The 15,590-nt window shown below is 39.0% G+C and overlaps 1 protein-coding gene across 1 annotated transcript in view; it reads right to left on the reverse strand.

The window, feature by feature from the left end:
- Positions 1-15,590, reverse strand: part of LOC102582430 (uncharacterized) — a 55,607-nt gene that overhangs the window by 14,686 nt on the left and 25,331 nt on the right. The window contains exons 15-20 of the mRNA XM_006356557.2: positions 10,008-10,283; positions 9,793-9,858; positions 9,528-9,659; positions 8,105-8,929; positions 7,623-7,903; positions 482-738 (exon numbers count right to left, since the gene is read on the reverse strand). Of these exons, the coding sequence (XP_006356619.1) occupies positions 482-738; positions 7,623-7,903; positions 8,105-8,929; positions 9,528-9,659; positions 9,793-9,858; positions 10,008-10,283 (1,837 nt within the window). The remainder of the gene's footprint in view (positions 1-481; positions 739-7,622; positions 7,904-8,104; positions 8,930-9,527; positions 9,660-9,792; positions 9,859-10,007; positions 10,284-15,590) is intronic.

Below are 15,590 nucleotides of genomic sequence, written 5' to 3' on the forward strand. Positions count from 1 at the left end.
CCCCCCTTCCCAGGATATTTGCTAACACTCTTATGTTAGGCACCTCATTAAAAAATAATTCTTCCAAAACTAGAGTCTCTAAGAGGTTTAATGTGTGTTTTATAGTAGAAAGTGCATATTCACATGCTCTCCATGAGTAAAAGAGAAGAATTTGGACTTCACAAAAGTGCTAAATAATGGTGGAAAATAACATTACCCAAAGATCAAGTATTTAAGAAGCACTACAACTGCTAAGTTCAATGAATGCGCATTTAATAGTCCCTGACTCCTTCTGCAAAGAATCAGACAGTTAATTTTGGACATTTCTCTTGTAGAATCCCTATTATCCGTAATGAGGACAGTAGTTCTATCACGTAGAAAACAGAGCCTTAAAGAAACAGCTAACCTACATAAAATCTCTGGTTCGACCAGATGGCATGAACTCAACCAGGCATTTGATGAAGAAACCCAACTATATAGACTGAGATCATACTCAAATTACCTGATGATTGATTGAACTGAATGTCTGAAGCAGCAGGCTTTAAACTGAGGAAGCGTGAAACATACTTTGATGCAACTATACGATTGTAACCACCTGCTGGAAGTCTTGATTGATCAGATGCCTCTCTACTGAAAGGAGCAGTTCCACTACCCTTGTCATGTGGCAGGTATGCTTCCCCATGACTCAGCTTCATCTTCCCAGAAATGTTTGGTTGCAGTATGGACCCACTTACTTGCAATTGAGTATCAACTTGCCCACTGTTGTTCCAGTCATCATCAAGTTTCAGAAGGAAAGACGAGATGAGAAGATTCATATTTTTTGCTAGAGCTAGAAAAACTTAAAAAGGAAAATAATTGAAGAAAATAAGAAAAGCAGAGTGTAGAATGCAGTACAAGTAGTGTATGTCTACATGGATTTATCAGGAAAGCAGAATACAATGTTTTTTTTAAAAAAAACTCCAATTTAAAGTGAATGAAAAAAAAACTATGTTGTTTGCCTTTAGATGCTAAAAGTAAATTCAAAGATATTGGTCAGGTAGTTTAGAAAGATGTGAGAAAAGATTGGCAAGATGGAAATCTCAGTATCTTTCTCTGGGAGGCAGGTTGACCTTGATTAACGCTGTCTTGGATGCACTCCCTACATATATGATGTTTTTTATTCCCTATTCCAGTAAATGTGGAAAAGAAGATGTATAATCTGAGATGGAATTTAGATTACACCTAGTTAAATGGAAAAATTTGATCATCATCAAAAAAGATGGGGCACCTGGGAATTAGAAACCTGAAGAAACAAAAGAAGGTCTTCTAATGAAGTCTCTATGGAGGTTCACAAAAGAAGAGCATGTATTATGGGGCACAGTTATAAAAGCAAAGTATGGAAAAGAAGGATTCTGGATGACTAAAAAGGTGTCCATCCCTTATGGAGTCAGCCTGTGGAGAACTATCAGAAACTTATGGTTGTCTCAAAGGAGGATTGAGATTTAATGTGAAGGATGGCAGGAAAATCATGTTCTGGGAGGATGACTGGCGGGCAGTGGATGCTTGAAGGTGCTTTTCCCTGACTATTTTTTTTTTTGGAGGACAGATATCATTAATCGCATCAAGAAGATGCAGAAATTTAAAATGCTGAGTACAGGACTCAGACGCAAAAATAGAGATAAAGTCAGTTCTATCAACTAGAGACTAAAACTAAAGAACTAACAAATTCCAAAAAGAGCTCAAAGCTAGACAGAGGAGTCAGCCTGAACCAGCGAAAAATTTGTATCAAGCACTTGGATTTTAGGGAGACGCATGAAATTGAGATTCCATCAAAACATCTTCTAATTCTCTCTGGCCAAATGCACCAGAAAATAGCTCCACTAACCGGATGTTTTTTATGGTCTTGTCCACTTTGAATGAACTCCAACTACTTTTCCTGACTTATTTTTTAAGTCTCCAACATGGCACATCTTAAAGGAGGTCTGGTCAAGACATGGGTGAAACCCAACTTTTCGAAGGCTATTACATGACTGGGAGGTCCCCAGGATTGCAGAGAGTTTGTCAAAGTTTTGGAACAAGGAAAGGGGCTGCAAAAGGGAGAAGATGAAGTAGCTATTATAGATATTCTAGGTTCTTTGTAAGATGAAGTAGGACCTATTTTTTTTTAAAGATTTGTTGAGTCTACTCAACTGTATGTAGCTCCATGGTGTAAATTTGGGATCCCAGCCTTTAGTGCTGAAGATTTATCTATAAACCTGTTACCTTTCTAAGGAAAAAGGGAGAAGATACACTGAGATGGCATAACCACTCAAGCGGAATTTATACCATTAGTACAGCTTATAAAGAATTGAATCAAGTAAGCCCACAGGTTATATGTTGGCCTTGGAAACACATCTAGAAAGTGAAGGTCCCCTATAATGTGGCCTGCTTCTCCTGGCTGGTGGTAAGAGAAGCTGTACTGACTCGTGACAATCTTAGAAAGAGAGGAATACAACTATGCTCAAGGTGCCACTTCTGTGGGCAAGAGGCAAAGACAATAAGTCATCTGTTTTTACACTGCAGAGTTACAAGGCAACTTAAGATCTATTCATCAATCTCAGAGGTTCTAGCTGAACAATGCCAGAAAGAACTTTTGAAGTTATTGCATGCTGGAACAAAGGTGAAACTGCAAGACTAGAAAAGACAGATGGAAAATTGTCCCTGCAACTAGTTGGTGGAGAATATGGAAGCCGGAAGGAGAGGAACTCTAGGTGTTTTGAAGACATAAGTAGCAGCCTTGTTTCCATCTCTTTTGTTTTTGGTGTAAATCTGAATACATAGATGATTCTAAGGAAATCATATATGTACTAGGTACCTTATACGATGAACAAGGCTGTAGTTGTTGTAGTTTACCTGCCCTTTTCTTTTTTTAATCCTTTTGTAAGCATCATATTTTGGTTACCACTTACCAGCACATTGTTTTGGTGCGATGTTGATATATACACCGGAAGATGTTACCTTCTCAAAAACAAAAAAGACTTGAAAAGATCGAAGTGTTCCCCGAAGCATAGAGAAAGCAGGCTCAAAAGGCTCAACAGTGGGCCTAGAGTAGAGAGTTGGCTCAACAGGTTAAAGAGTGAGCTGTAGCAAAGTCAGTGGCTCAACATGCTAGATTGAGAGAGAGTAGTCCAGAGTGATTTGATGGACTTGAGTTGAAAATGAGAAGCCCAGTGCAATAGATTTAGTAAGTGCCCACGTTGATTGGAAGAATGAATTGTTGTCTTCTTATATGATCTCGGGCAATTCCCACCTCATGAACTAATGTTTGGAGCCGAGTTATGCCCATGATCCATTTCTAAACATGGTATTAGAGACGACCCATCCCTATTCTTGATTTACCCAAATGTTGCACCCCCATGTTTTATTATCCACCCACCAAATGTTCAGTCTTAGTGTGCCAAAGGGGGAGGTGTAAGTGTCCCACATTAGTCGAAGGAATCGGTTGTTGGCTCCTTATATGCTCTTGGGCAATCCCCGCTTCGTGAACTAACTTTTGGGGTTGGGTTAGGTATGCAGTGTATTTTATTAACATGAATATTTTAAGATATTTCTTCAATGCACCTTCTCATGTGAGGATTAATACTTCTCATGGATCAAGCACACCTAATTTTTAACTAGGGGTGATAGCGGGATTGGAACAGGACCTCTACTTGAATCTGGAACCCACAGAAAGAATCCAAGTGTCCAATCTAAATCCTTAAGGTAAAATGTAGAGAAGCCCATGACCATTATAAAACCCTTTAGTAAATCGTAGAAAATTGATAGAAGACATGTAGAGACCTAAAAAATTTCTTGATATCTTGTCCCACTTAATGTGAGGGAGTCAATGATGCATCCAAGTACTTGTTTGTTATTTACTCACGTCTTTTCACGGAGGCACTTCATCTTTTCGTGGATTCAGGTATTGATACTCGGTATGACATGGACCTTTGCTAGGCACCTCCCTCATTCTACAGTCTTTTGGTGAGCCCCTTCTATGCTCAGAGAATTCTTTTGATAATACAAATATTTGAATTCTTTTGGGTGTAGTCAGGCCTTCTCATCAGCATTTTTTTTTTTTGAGAAAGATAATGTTGTATTCCTCAACATTAAGGATATGCTGGAGACCTCCAAAAATTGGTTTCCAACAAGAGAAAAAACAAAAAGGCTAATAGATTATAAAGTGCTTATAATCCAAAATTTGTGCAGCTTCTTCTATCCCTTCCTCTTTACACCAAAAATAAAAAGTAGTCAAGCAGTTCCATTTGACTTTCTCTATTGAATTAGCCTTGTTATCATAACATCTGCTATTTCATTCTTTCCAAATAGACCACCAAATGCATGATGGTATTATACTCCACCACTTTTTCTTAGATTTTCTCCACCCCGGCATAATCCATTCTGTATGTGTTGGTCCCAAAAAAAGGTTCCACAATTGTGTTGTCACTCTGCAATGGAGGAACAAATGGTTGTTGGTTTCCTCAGTCTCACTACAGAGAGAGCACCAAGAGGCAATATAGAAATCCCTCCTTTTCAATTTCTCATGTCAAGAGCAGGCTCTTCTGGCAACCAACCAAGAGAAACACTTCATCTTGGTTGGCACCTTGTTACTCCAAATCTGCTTCCAGGGGCCAAGCTTACCACATGGATGATCCTTCACCTCCTTAATATATAGCTTGTTAACAGAAAGGGTTCCATCTCTAGAGTGTTTCTATATGATAGAATCTTTTTCTGCCGATAACCCATTGAACCCGTTCAGAACATGTAATAGCTCAGCCACTCTCCAAATCTCCCAGTCATTTAAATGCCTTCTAAACACAATATTCCATCCATGAGTAGACCATACCTCAGCCATTGTTTCTTCCGGATTGGAACACAAGGAGAATAGGTCTGGAAATAAAACCATCAATGCCTCATTTCCATTCCAATTCTCCTTCCAGAATAGGATTTTAGTCCCATTTCCCACCTTGTAGACTATGTTTCTACTTAGATCAGGCGACAAGTTTCTTATTGTTCTCCAGCTGACACCCAATAAATGCTATTCACAGAGTTGGGAGACCCAATTTCCATTCAGCCCGTACTTGTTGACTATCACCTCCCTCCACAGTGTTTGTTCCTTAGTGTTGAACCTCCATAGCCATTTTGACAAGAGGTATCTATTCTACAACCCCAAGTTTCTGGTTCCAAGTCCACCCGATTGTTTATGTAACTATGCAGTCTGCCATGTGATTAAATGCAAACCCTTCCTTCTTTATTCCCTTTCCACAAGAAATCTCTTCTCAGTTTGTCAAATCTTTCTTCCACTTTGGCAGGCATAGCAAATAAAGACATAACATAAGTTGGAAGAGAGTCCAACACAAAGTTTATTAAAGTGACTCTCCCTCCCAAAGAGATAAACTGAGCATTCCAATTGGCCAATTTCTTCTGTCTTTTCAATTATGCCATCCCAAATTTCTAGCTCCTTATGTTTGTGCCCCAATGGCATGCCCAAATAAGTAGTGGGAAGTTGTTCTACTTTACACCCCGATATCCTTGCCAGGCTCTGAAGTTGAGGGACTTCTTTAATTGGAAAGATGTTGTTTTTCCTCCAATTTACTGATAAACCAGAGACTGCTTCAAAAACCACTAGTCATTCTTATTAAGGCAACCTATTCAGCCTTGGCTTCACAGAAAATAATTGTGTCATCTGCATAAAGCAGATGACAAATCTGCATTTCCCTTCCTGAAGAGTTGCTGACCTTGAAGCCTTTTAACCAATTGTTTTGGATAACTACTCTCATCATACTATTATAGCCCTCCATGGCTAGGATGAAAAGGAAAGGAGAGAGTGGGTCTCCCTGCCTTAGACCTCTTTCTGATGGGAAAAAATCAGCAGGTTCTCTATTTACTAAAATGGAGAACCTAACCGTTTTTATGCAATAGTCGATCCACTTCAACCATTTCTCCCCAAAACCCATCTGTTTTAGAATCCGGAAGCCCCAATTGACATGATCATAAGCCTTCTCTATGTCCAGCTTGCACATAATTCCTGGATCATCTCCTTTGACTCTGGTGTCCACACACTCACTTGCTATAAGTGTTGCATCAATGATCTGCCTACCTTTTATGAAGGTCATCTGGTGTTTATTCAAAAGCTTACGGATCACTCTCTTTAGCCTTTTTGCTAGTATCTTGGCAATGATCTTGTATATTCCACCTATCAAGCTTATAGGTCTGAAATCTCTCAGTTCCACAACTCCCACCTTCTTGGGGATCAATGCCACTTTCTTTTATTCATATTATCCTAGAGGCTCCATAGACACATAATGTTATATTTTGTCATTCTAGTGAGGTTTCATATGGCATGTATGGATAACTATTTGTATCTAGAGTTTTACAAGTTACCTATTGTGCAAGTTCAGTGACGTAACACATGAGTTGGAGGTGGAAGTGAAGATTGATGCACAAGTCATACCCAAGTGAAGAAGTTTCAAGTATCTTGAGTCAATAATCCAAGGGGACAGGGAGATTGACAATGATGTTGCACATCGTATTGGAGCAGGGTGGGTGAAATAGAGGCTCGTCTATGGGGTACCGTGCAATAAGAACGTGTCGCCAAGGCTTAAAGTACACATTGGTAGTAAGACCAACATTGTTGTAAGGGGTAAAGTGCTGGCCAATCAAGAACGCTCACGTTCAGAAGATGAAGGTGGCGGAGATGAGGATGCTCAGATGGATCATACTAGGAGAGATATGATTAAGAACGAAGGTATACGGGATAAGGTGGGAGTGACCTCTGTGATGAACAAGAAGAAGGACATGAGGCTGAGATGGTTCAGGCATGTGAAGAGTAGGTGTGCGGAAGGGACAGTAAAGAGGTATAAGAGATTAGTTGTAGCAAGAGTTAGAAGAGGTAGAGGCAGGTTGAAAAAGAATTAGGGGGAGATGATTAGACCGGACATGACACAACTACAACTTACTGAGGACATGACTCTAGATAGGAAGGTTTGAAGGACGAGGATTAGGGTAGAAGGTTAATAGGTAGCCGAGGTGTTGTCGCACTTTATGAATGTTAATAGGTAGCCGAGGGTCTATCACAAACAACCTCTCTACCCCACAAAGCTAGAGGTAAGGTCTGCATACAACCTACCCTCCCAGACTCCACTTGTCAGATTATACTTGGTATGTTGTTGTAGTTTTAAGGTTAATGATAATAAAAGTGTTCTATGAAAAGCTTTATGTTTTCTAATTCATGGATGCACTATGTTTACTAAATTATGTTAAGGATGGTTCGCGCTTGATCAAAGTTAAAGCATCGGGTGTCGATCCACCCCTCCAAGGCTTGCGGCATGACATGATAAATGTATTCTTTAACAAGGTGAAACAGGAAAAGAACAAAGAACTCCATGTGTCTTAGAAATCAGAGAAGGAATCAGCGCCTCAACCAGTTTTAACGATATGTTTACCCCTCCCTAGGAGTTCCCACCTTTTTGCTCCCTTGGTGACTCGAACTCACAACCTTAGGGTTGGAAGTGAGGGGTGCTTACCATCCGAACAACTCCCTCTTGCCAATATGTTTGTTATTATACCGAGACAGATGAATACACAGAATCTTTTACAATTGCACATTTAAATATTTTCTATAGATAAATGCATATAAAATATACCTGAAGATATTCTTTGCTCGTACTTCCAGTACTTCACATTTCAAATCAATTTTATCACCATCGGATGCCTCAACTGTTCTGAGTGGCAAATTTCCCTTCACGGAAAGTTTCCCCTTTCTGCTAACTCTACCTTCCAAGGAACTAATACTTAGTCTGTTTGAGTTCACTAGAACTGAGCCGCCAAAGTTGGTTAGAGGTTTACGAAATACAGGTGAAGATACAGTCGCCCTATGGAACGATGCAGACCCATCGAGTACCGGTTGTTCAACGGTACCTCTAACCTGTATGTTTGAAGAAGGGATATACATCAGCACTAAGAGAAAGGAAAACAGATACATAAGCAAAAAAACAACTCCCTGTTTTCTCCCTCTTTCTTTCCCCCTGTTTTTTGTAAATCAATTTTACGCAACTTGAAATAGTCTCTGGACGCTTCACACTTCTTTGACATTTCTGCATGTAATCTTACAATTAAATGAACCTACCTGAAGCACAACTTCAGCATTTCCCTGGAGCCAGTTTGCATATGGAGACAAAGCCGTCAACAACATCATGCCGGCGTCTTTAATATCAGCATCGATCCTGACTTCCCCGGCATCAAGTAGGTTCCAGTTCAACCCTTTAAGGTTTTCAGCCAACTGAGTGTCCCAACCCTCCTCATTTCTCTCTCTGGAGCTTCTTTTATCACTAGCTTCATCTACAGGTGCCTTGCTCTTCTCCGTGCCCCAACTACGAATCCAGGATGATTCACTTTTGTCCCTTTCTGAATTATCTTCCTCCAAAACATTATTTTGGACAAAGGTCAGAGGAACACTTCCTTGAATGTGTACATGACCATTTTGGATGATTGGTTCAAATTTTGCATTGAATAGGAAACGGCTGGTTGGAGTTAGTGAAGCAACAATTTCAGCTCGACCAAGGTCAATACCCCCAATGGCACCATCTAGGAGCCTTACTTGTACATCACATTCTGGTTTAGCAAGATTTCCTCTAAGATCCCCTTCCATATGCAATATGCCTCTAATTGGAGACATAAATTGCCGCAAAGAATGTACTGCTTCAGTGGCAGTTGATTCAATAACCTGAACCAATGTAGGAACTAAACTAACAGGAAAGTTCAGAACAGCAAAATGTAGATTAGGCTTTGCCTCAACCAGAGTTCCATCTGCATGTATTGTGGCATTATCCTTTTGGATAAAGATTCTCTCAAGACGCAAACCATCATCATTGCTGTATGCACCAGCTGCCAGAACACGCTGAGTCTTATAAGTACCCCATTCCCATTCCTCCCCATGAAAGTCGAACTCAGCCTAGAAATTACAGAAACCAGGACAAAAAGTAGGCAATAAGAAGCAACCTGGAAGATTATTATTCAAACATCTGAGGGCATTAAAATCATTTGAAAAAACTATAGCTACATATCAACTACATGTCTTGCATTTTGCAATCCTACTTTAAAGAAAATATCTCAGAGGTCCCACATTGTTTCTAGAGGAATGAGTTCAAAAATTGACACATCAAAGAATCGAGTCCATAGCCACCCTAGTAAATAATAGATCAGGTGGGAGGCAATTAGGTTGGAATCTTTGCATGTAATACAATCAGCAAATAGGGAGGTGTGGTCACAAGTACAGAACCAAAATAAAGAAGCAAGAATCGCATGCAAATTAGGGATGGACCAGAAAATATTCAACAAAGACAACCAGCTCAAACATAAAATTAAAAACAAAATCAAATGCTAAAGCATAATAACTTTTAGCAGACATTACTCTGGAAAGAGACTGAATTGCACCTATTATCACGATGTTTGTGGCGTTAGTTAAGGTGGGTAAGAATATATAGCTATGCAAAGACAAGAAGGAGTATTCCATATTGGAGTACCATGACCGAAATGTAGACTTATTTTACCATTGTGTCTCCATTTCCTCCACCACTTGCGTCTAAAGAGCCACTCCAGCGACCCTTAAGTTCAGCTAAACCAGGAAGATTGAACTCTTCAAGGATAACTTCATCTGATAGAGTAGAATGACCCCGAATTTCCTATGTTTGTTGCCATCAAGAAATGGTAGAGCTTATCTTAGTATAATCTCCATTAACTGGAAATCCAAGAATAGCAGAACTAACAGAGGTTTCCACTTTCCAGAATTTATCATGGTAATTTATCAATAAGTACCTCAAGCAGCTTCTGGAGGCTTTCAGTATACAATCCGATTAACTGCAAACTTTGCATGAAAAGGTCCTGCAAGCAAGTAAAAGAGGGTTAAAAATTGTATTTAGTGGAAATCATTCTGCAACGAATTCAATCAATTCCCACGCCCTCTAATCCTGTCTTCTTTATTATTTCTTTATGAGAAGCAGATACTTCTATTATTTCATTATTTATTCTACCTTTGACCTAGATAAAACAACAGGGTCAGAACTTCGAGACAGAAGCCTTGCAAGTGGAAGCATCTCAGCAATCTCAGCTCTTGGAACCTCAAGCCTCATTCTCCATCTACCCATGGAGGATATAACACTTCCCAGACGTCCAGTCATTGCCCGGTGAAAAAAACTACCTCTCTCCTGGCCAGATGGCATCCGATCTCGTGTGCCTGGCAGTACATATTCACCTTGAAGCTCATACTTACTATTGCTTTGCTCCAAAATGGACTTCTCAATGGTGATCTAAAAAAAAAGGTAACATGAGAAAATAGTCTAGGATGTTAATCACATTATTAAAATTCGGTACTGTGAAAACCTAAATCATGGTACTGAAATAGATAGTGGATTCATCATTTTCCCTCCGTATAAAAACGCAGATAGGAGTACACATTCCATAAAGCACAACTTTACAACACTGAGTAGGTTTATCCTCTTATAAATTAAATAGAAGAAAGCCGACAATTTACTGTTGTCACTGAACGTCTTTTTGAGCAATAAAACAAAAAAATGTACTCCCTCCATCCAAATTTATGTGACACAATTTGACTGGGCACGGAAATTAAGCAAGAAATTTAAATTTTGTGGTGTAAAACAAGTCTTAGACATGTTGTGTGCTATAAACCATCTCATTAAGGGTTTGTAAAGTTGAATTGTATCTAAATACAAAAGGTCACTTTCTTTTGCGACTGATTGAAAAGGAAAGTGAGATAAATGGAGTAATATGTTAGTGCCCCAATGAACTAACACTTAAATATATGCCTCCCATGATTTAAGGCATTTCCTATGCTTCAAGCTTTATACATCACATGAAACGATTACTTCAAAGTCCTATGACCTATCAATTGAGTGGTTTCAGCTTGTCTAAAGCTAAGCTTGTCAGAATTTAATGGATGTCATCAAAACACGTCCGCGCATATGAGAAGTATTCTTTTATGCGGTGGAACAATTCAAACTGGTTGATGGTGTAGATGAAAGGTGGAGTATTAACAAGAAATTCAGTAGCTTTACAACTTTCTTAAAACAAAGTTGTTTCATGTTATACGACTACTAATTGATACAAAAATAGCTTTCTTAAAGAAAAAAACTGAAGTGACCATGAGTCATTGAGCTGACTTTTAGTTCTATTTACCAGGCAAATGAAGGATACTTATGCATAAGCATACTAGAAATAGTCAAAAAGACTGGATACACAAATTTAAAGCAGCAAATATGCATGACTGAATTTTGATACTAGAAGAATTACGTGTATACCCACGAGAAAAAGGAGGAAGAATAGTAAGAGCCTGTTTGGATTAGCTGATTAAAAGCAGTTGATAAACATCAAGTGTTAAAACTGGTTTATAACTAAGCCGTTACATCTTTGAATAGAAGTGTAAAAATTGATAATAAGCGACTGATGCGTTTTGTTATAAATGTCATTAAAGTTATTTACAAAAATTATGAATTATAAGTATCTTCACAAGGAGAAAAACAAGCGATAAAAAAGGAATGAGGGAGGGAGTTAGGAGTTTTTTAGGAAGAGTATTTTAAATTTTTTAAAAGATATTAGGGATAAAGCAATAAAAATCTTGGTCAGATCAAAAGGGCTTAGAAGCTGAAAAGCCATTAGTTAGGGCTAACCAACTTATGACTTTTGGTTGATTTTAGCTTATAAGTAATTTTGGTACTGACAAACGCGTAGATAAGTTAAAAAGTGCTTATAAACCAGTTTGATTAGCTTTTAAGGTTACCTAAACACCCAGTTACAAATACCTACATCTAGAGAATCTTAGAAAGTGATAGTGTTGGGTTTATCTTAAATGGCTCTGAAAATCTTTTATTATAGGTCTTCCTTCTTATGAACTCCACAACAATAAAGTTGATTTTCTCGTCGTAATGAAGAAAATAACTTGATGGCAGAAAGGTGCTAAAGGTGCTGGCAGAAAGGTTGAAAAAGGTGATCAGTAAGCTAATAAACAAGCACCAAATGGCCTTTATCAAAGGAAGGCAAATCATAGATGCTGCACTTCTAGCTAGTGAGTGCATTGATTCTAGAATTAGAGGTGGAACCCCTGGACTGATGTGCAAGCTAGACATTGAGAAGGCATATGACCATTTGAACTGGGAGTTTCTAATCAATATCCTAAGGCAGATGGGGTTTGGGTGGAGATGGTTAAGCTGGATAAATTTCTGCATTAAAACCACTCGGTTCTCCATACTTGTAAATGGAGAACCAGTTGGTTTTTTTCCAGCAGAAAGAGGCCTGAGACAAGGGGACCCACTATCCCCCTTTCTATTTATCTTAGCCATGGAAGGTTTGGACAGATTGATGAGAGTTGCTTCTCAGAATAACTGGATAAGGGGCTTTTCCATAAAGAACAGGGTAAATGATACAATTGAACTAACACATCTTTTGTATGCAGATGACACATTGGTATTCTGTGAAGCTGAGCAGGAACAAATTTGCTACTTAAGAGTGATCCTGGTGGTCTTTGAGGCTTGCTCAGGATTAAAAGTAAACTGGAGAAAGAGTAGCTATTTTCCAATTAAGGAAGTGCAACAGATTGAGGATCTTGCAAGCATCTTGAAGTGCAAGATAGAGAAGCTCCCAACAGTTTACCTTGGTATGCCTTTGGGCTCCGAGCACAAAGCAAAAAAAATTTGGGATGGCATTATTGAGAAAACAGAGAAGAAATTGGCTATATGGAAATATTAATACCTATCTTTGGGAGGTAGAGTTACACTAATTAACTCAGTTCTGGATTCTTTACCCACTTATGTGATGTACCTCTATCCTATTCCTAGTAGGATAGTGAAGGTTTTAGATGCACTCAGAAGGAACTTCTTATGGCACGGGAACAAGATAGAAAAGGGATTCAACCTGGTGAAATGGTCTGTAGTACAACAAAGCAAGAAAAATGGGGGGCTGGGAGTGAGAAATTTAAAAGTACATAGCACGAGCCTCCTCTCAAAATGGTTGTGGAGATATAATCAGGAGGAGCAGGCTTTATGGAAAGAGATAATAAACCATAAATATGGGCAAGAGGACTTCTGGTGCACTAGTGAAGTTAATGAAACTTTGGGAGAGTCTAAACAACAACTCAAAAATTGTGGTGGGCAGAGGAGACAAAACAAAGTTCTGGCTAGATGATTGGTGTGGAAATGGGATTTTGAGGGACTTGTTCCCTATTCTTTTCTCAATATGCACAAATACCAACAGCAAGATAGAGGAGATGTGGTCACCACAAGGTTGGAATATAATATTTAGAAGACTGTTAAATGACTGGGAGATAGATGGAATGGTGGTGTTGGGGCTTGATTGGTGGATTCCCAGGTACTACTCTAGAGCCAAACAGATTAGCATCGGGACATCACAAAGATGGGGTATTTTCAGTGAATAGATTACACAACTGGGGACTTGAAAGATGTGCAGGAAGATCCATTGGACCTTGGAACACAATATGGAAAAGTGTGGCTCCTGCCAAGGTGAAGTGCTTAACTTGGTTGGTTGCTAGGAAAAAATGTTTGACTCATGAGGCAATGCAGAAGAGGCGCATCAACATAGTATCCAGATGTCTCCTTTGTAAAGAAGCTCTGGAGATTAACAAACACTTATTCATGCACTGTAAGGAAACTGCTCAGGTGTGGGCTCTGTTTACAAGCATAGCCAATGAATATTGGACTATGTCTGAACACACCTCTGACCTTCTTAGTTGCTGGATCAAAAGGGGAGGCAGCAAAAGTCAGAAAAGATGGTGGAGAACAATTCCAGCATGTATCTGGTGGATTAGATGGAAAGAAAGATATCAGAGAATTTTTGAAGGAAAGGAGTGTACAATACAGAAGATCAAATGGAATGTAATTACTACTTTAGATTTTTGGTGTAAAGAACAGGATATAGAAGAGGAGTTCCAATTAGTGGACTTCATAGGTTCTCTATAAGTATTTCTTTTTAGTCTTTTCCCTTTCTTGTAACAGTTTTTTGGAGGTGGCCAGCATAGCCCTTAATGCTGAGGAATACAAAAAGTTACCAGTTTCAAAAAATAACTTGATAGAGTTGGATGACTTCTTTTCCATATTTTTTTTCTTTAATGAAATCATCAAAATCTATTAATCATGAAACTTCTCTCATAGTACTTGGCAAACTACTAAATCAAAATTCAGCCTCCATAGCCAAACTTTCTATTGACCTGTTAGGATCCACATACCCCCCCCCCCCCCCGGGTTAAAATAGGATCAATGTTTATTATCTCTCTCAATCTCTCTTTCTATCTATCCATTGCAACGTGGTGTGCTTCTGTAACACCCCGGAAACTAGTAGGCTAAATTAGAGCTTGACATTAGGGTTAGAGCCTTGAATGTACCTCCCCGTACCTTAAAATTTATGTTTTCATGTTCGAACGTCAAGGTTTAAACCCCAAGGACCAACCATGGGTCCTTGAGGAAAAGCCTCTTGGAGGCTGTCTGGCAGTGACCCACAGAGTGGTCAGCCCACGCCTCGTGGGTGAGGGGCGTAGGTCAAGCCCTTGAGAAACTAGTCCCTGAACCCAGACCACGCTTCACCAGAACGGGCCGTGGGTCCAACCACGGTCCATAAGTGAAGGGTCGTGGGTCAAGGCCTGCAAACCAAGCCACAGGACCTCAGACCACGGATGGACAGCACGCCACGTGAGTCCATCCACGGACCATGGTCGTGCAGTTGTGGATGAGGCATGTAACTGCCAAAAGGCAATTTCACTTAGGGGCATTATGGGGATTTCCTATTTTAAGTGAGGTTAAGTGACGTCGTTTTATACATTATTAGAACACCTATATAAGGTTTTTAAGTCACTAAACTAAATCATCTTCCTCAAAATTTCCAAATTCCCAAATCAAAACCAATTTCCCTCAAAAGCTTCTCTCTAGAACTCCAAGGAAGAAGAAGAAGAAAATCAAGCTAGGGTTTGAAGAAGAAGGCTTTTTCACTCGATTTCTTCGGAGAATCAAAGGTAAGGTATGGTAGTCCTTCATCCATGGAGTCCCTCCAAACTCAATTTCAAAACTTGTAATTTCCCCAAAAAGCTAGGGTTTTACTCCAAGTAATGGATTCACTTCAAAAATGATGCTAATGATTTATTTGCTTTATATTATGATCAAATTGATGATTTATTACTGTTTTTATGATGAATTCCTCAAGAATCCATGAATTCCCCTATTTTCTCAATTTGGATCTTAAAGTGTGGGTAGTATTGATTGATGCAAGTAGAATATGATGGAATTATGCATGTAGTACTTGAACTACTTGAATTATATTGTCATCCATGTCTAATGTAGTAATTCTAGATGTGTTGATGAATTATGATTTATGTTCCTTGAAGGGCAATATAGGAGAATTATGCATGATTATGAGGGTTTGTATATGATATGAGAACACTTTGAGAGTAAAGTGAATATGATTATGATCTAGTTGTTGTTGTGTTGGAATGTGATCCTCATGAACACACTTATGTATGATAATGAACATGATGTGAAAGGTTTTCTCACAATATGATGATTCTAAGGTTGAAAGGCTATTCTCACCTATTGAATCTA

This window comes from Solanum tuberosum, unplaced genomic scaffold, assembly GCF_000226075.1.
Source record: "Solanum tuberosum cultivar DM 1-3 516 R44 unplaced genomic scaffold, SolTub_3.0 scf00225, whole genome shotgun sequence".
NCBI lineage: Eukaryota > Viridiplantae > Streptophyta > Magnoliopsida > Solanales > Solanaceae > Solanum > Solanum tuberosum.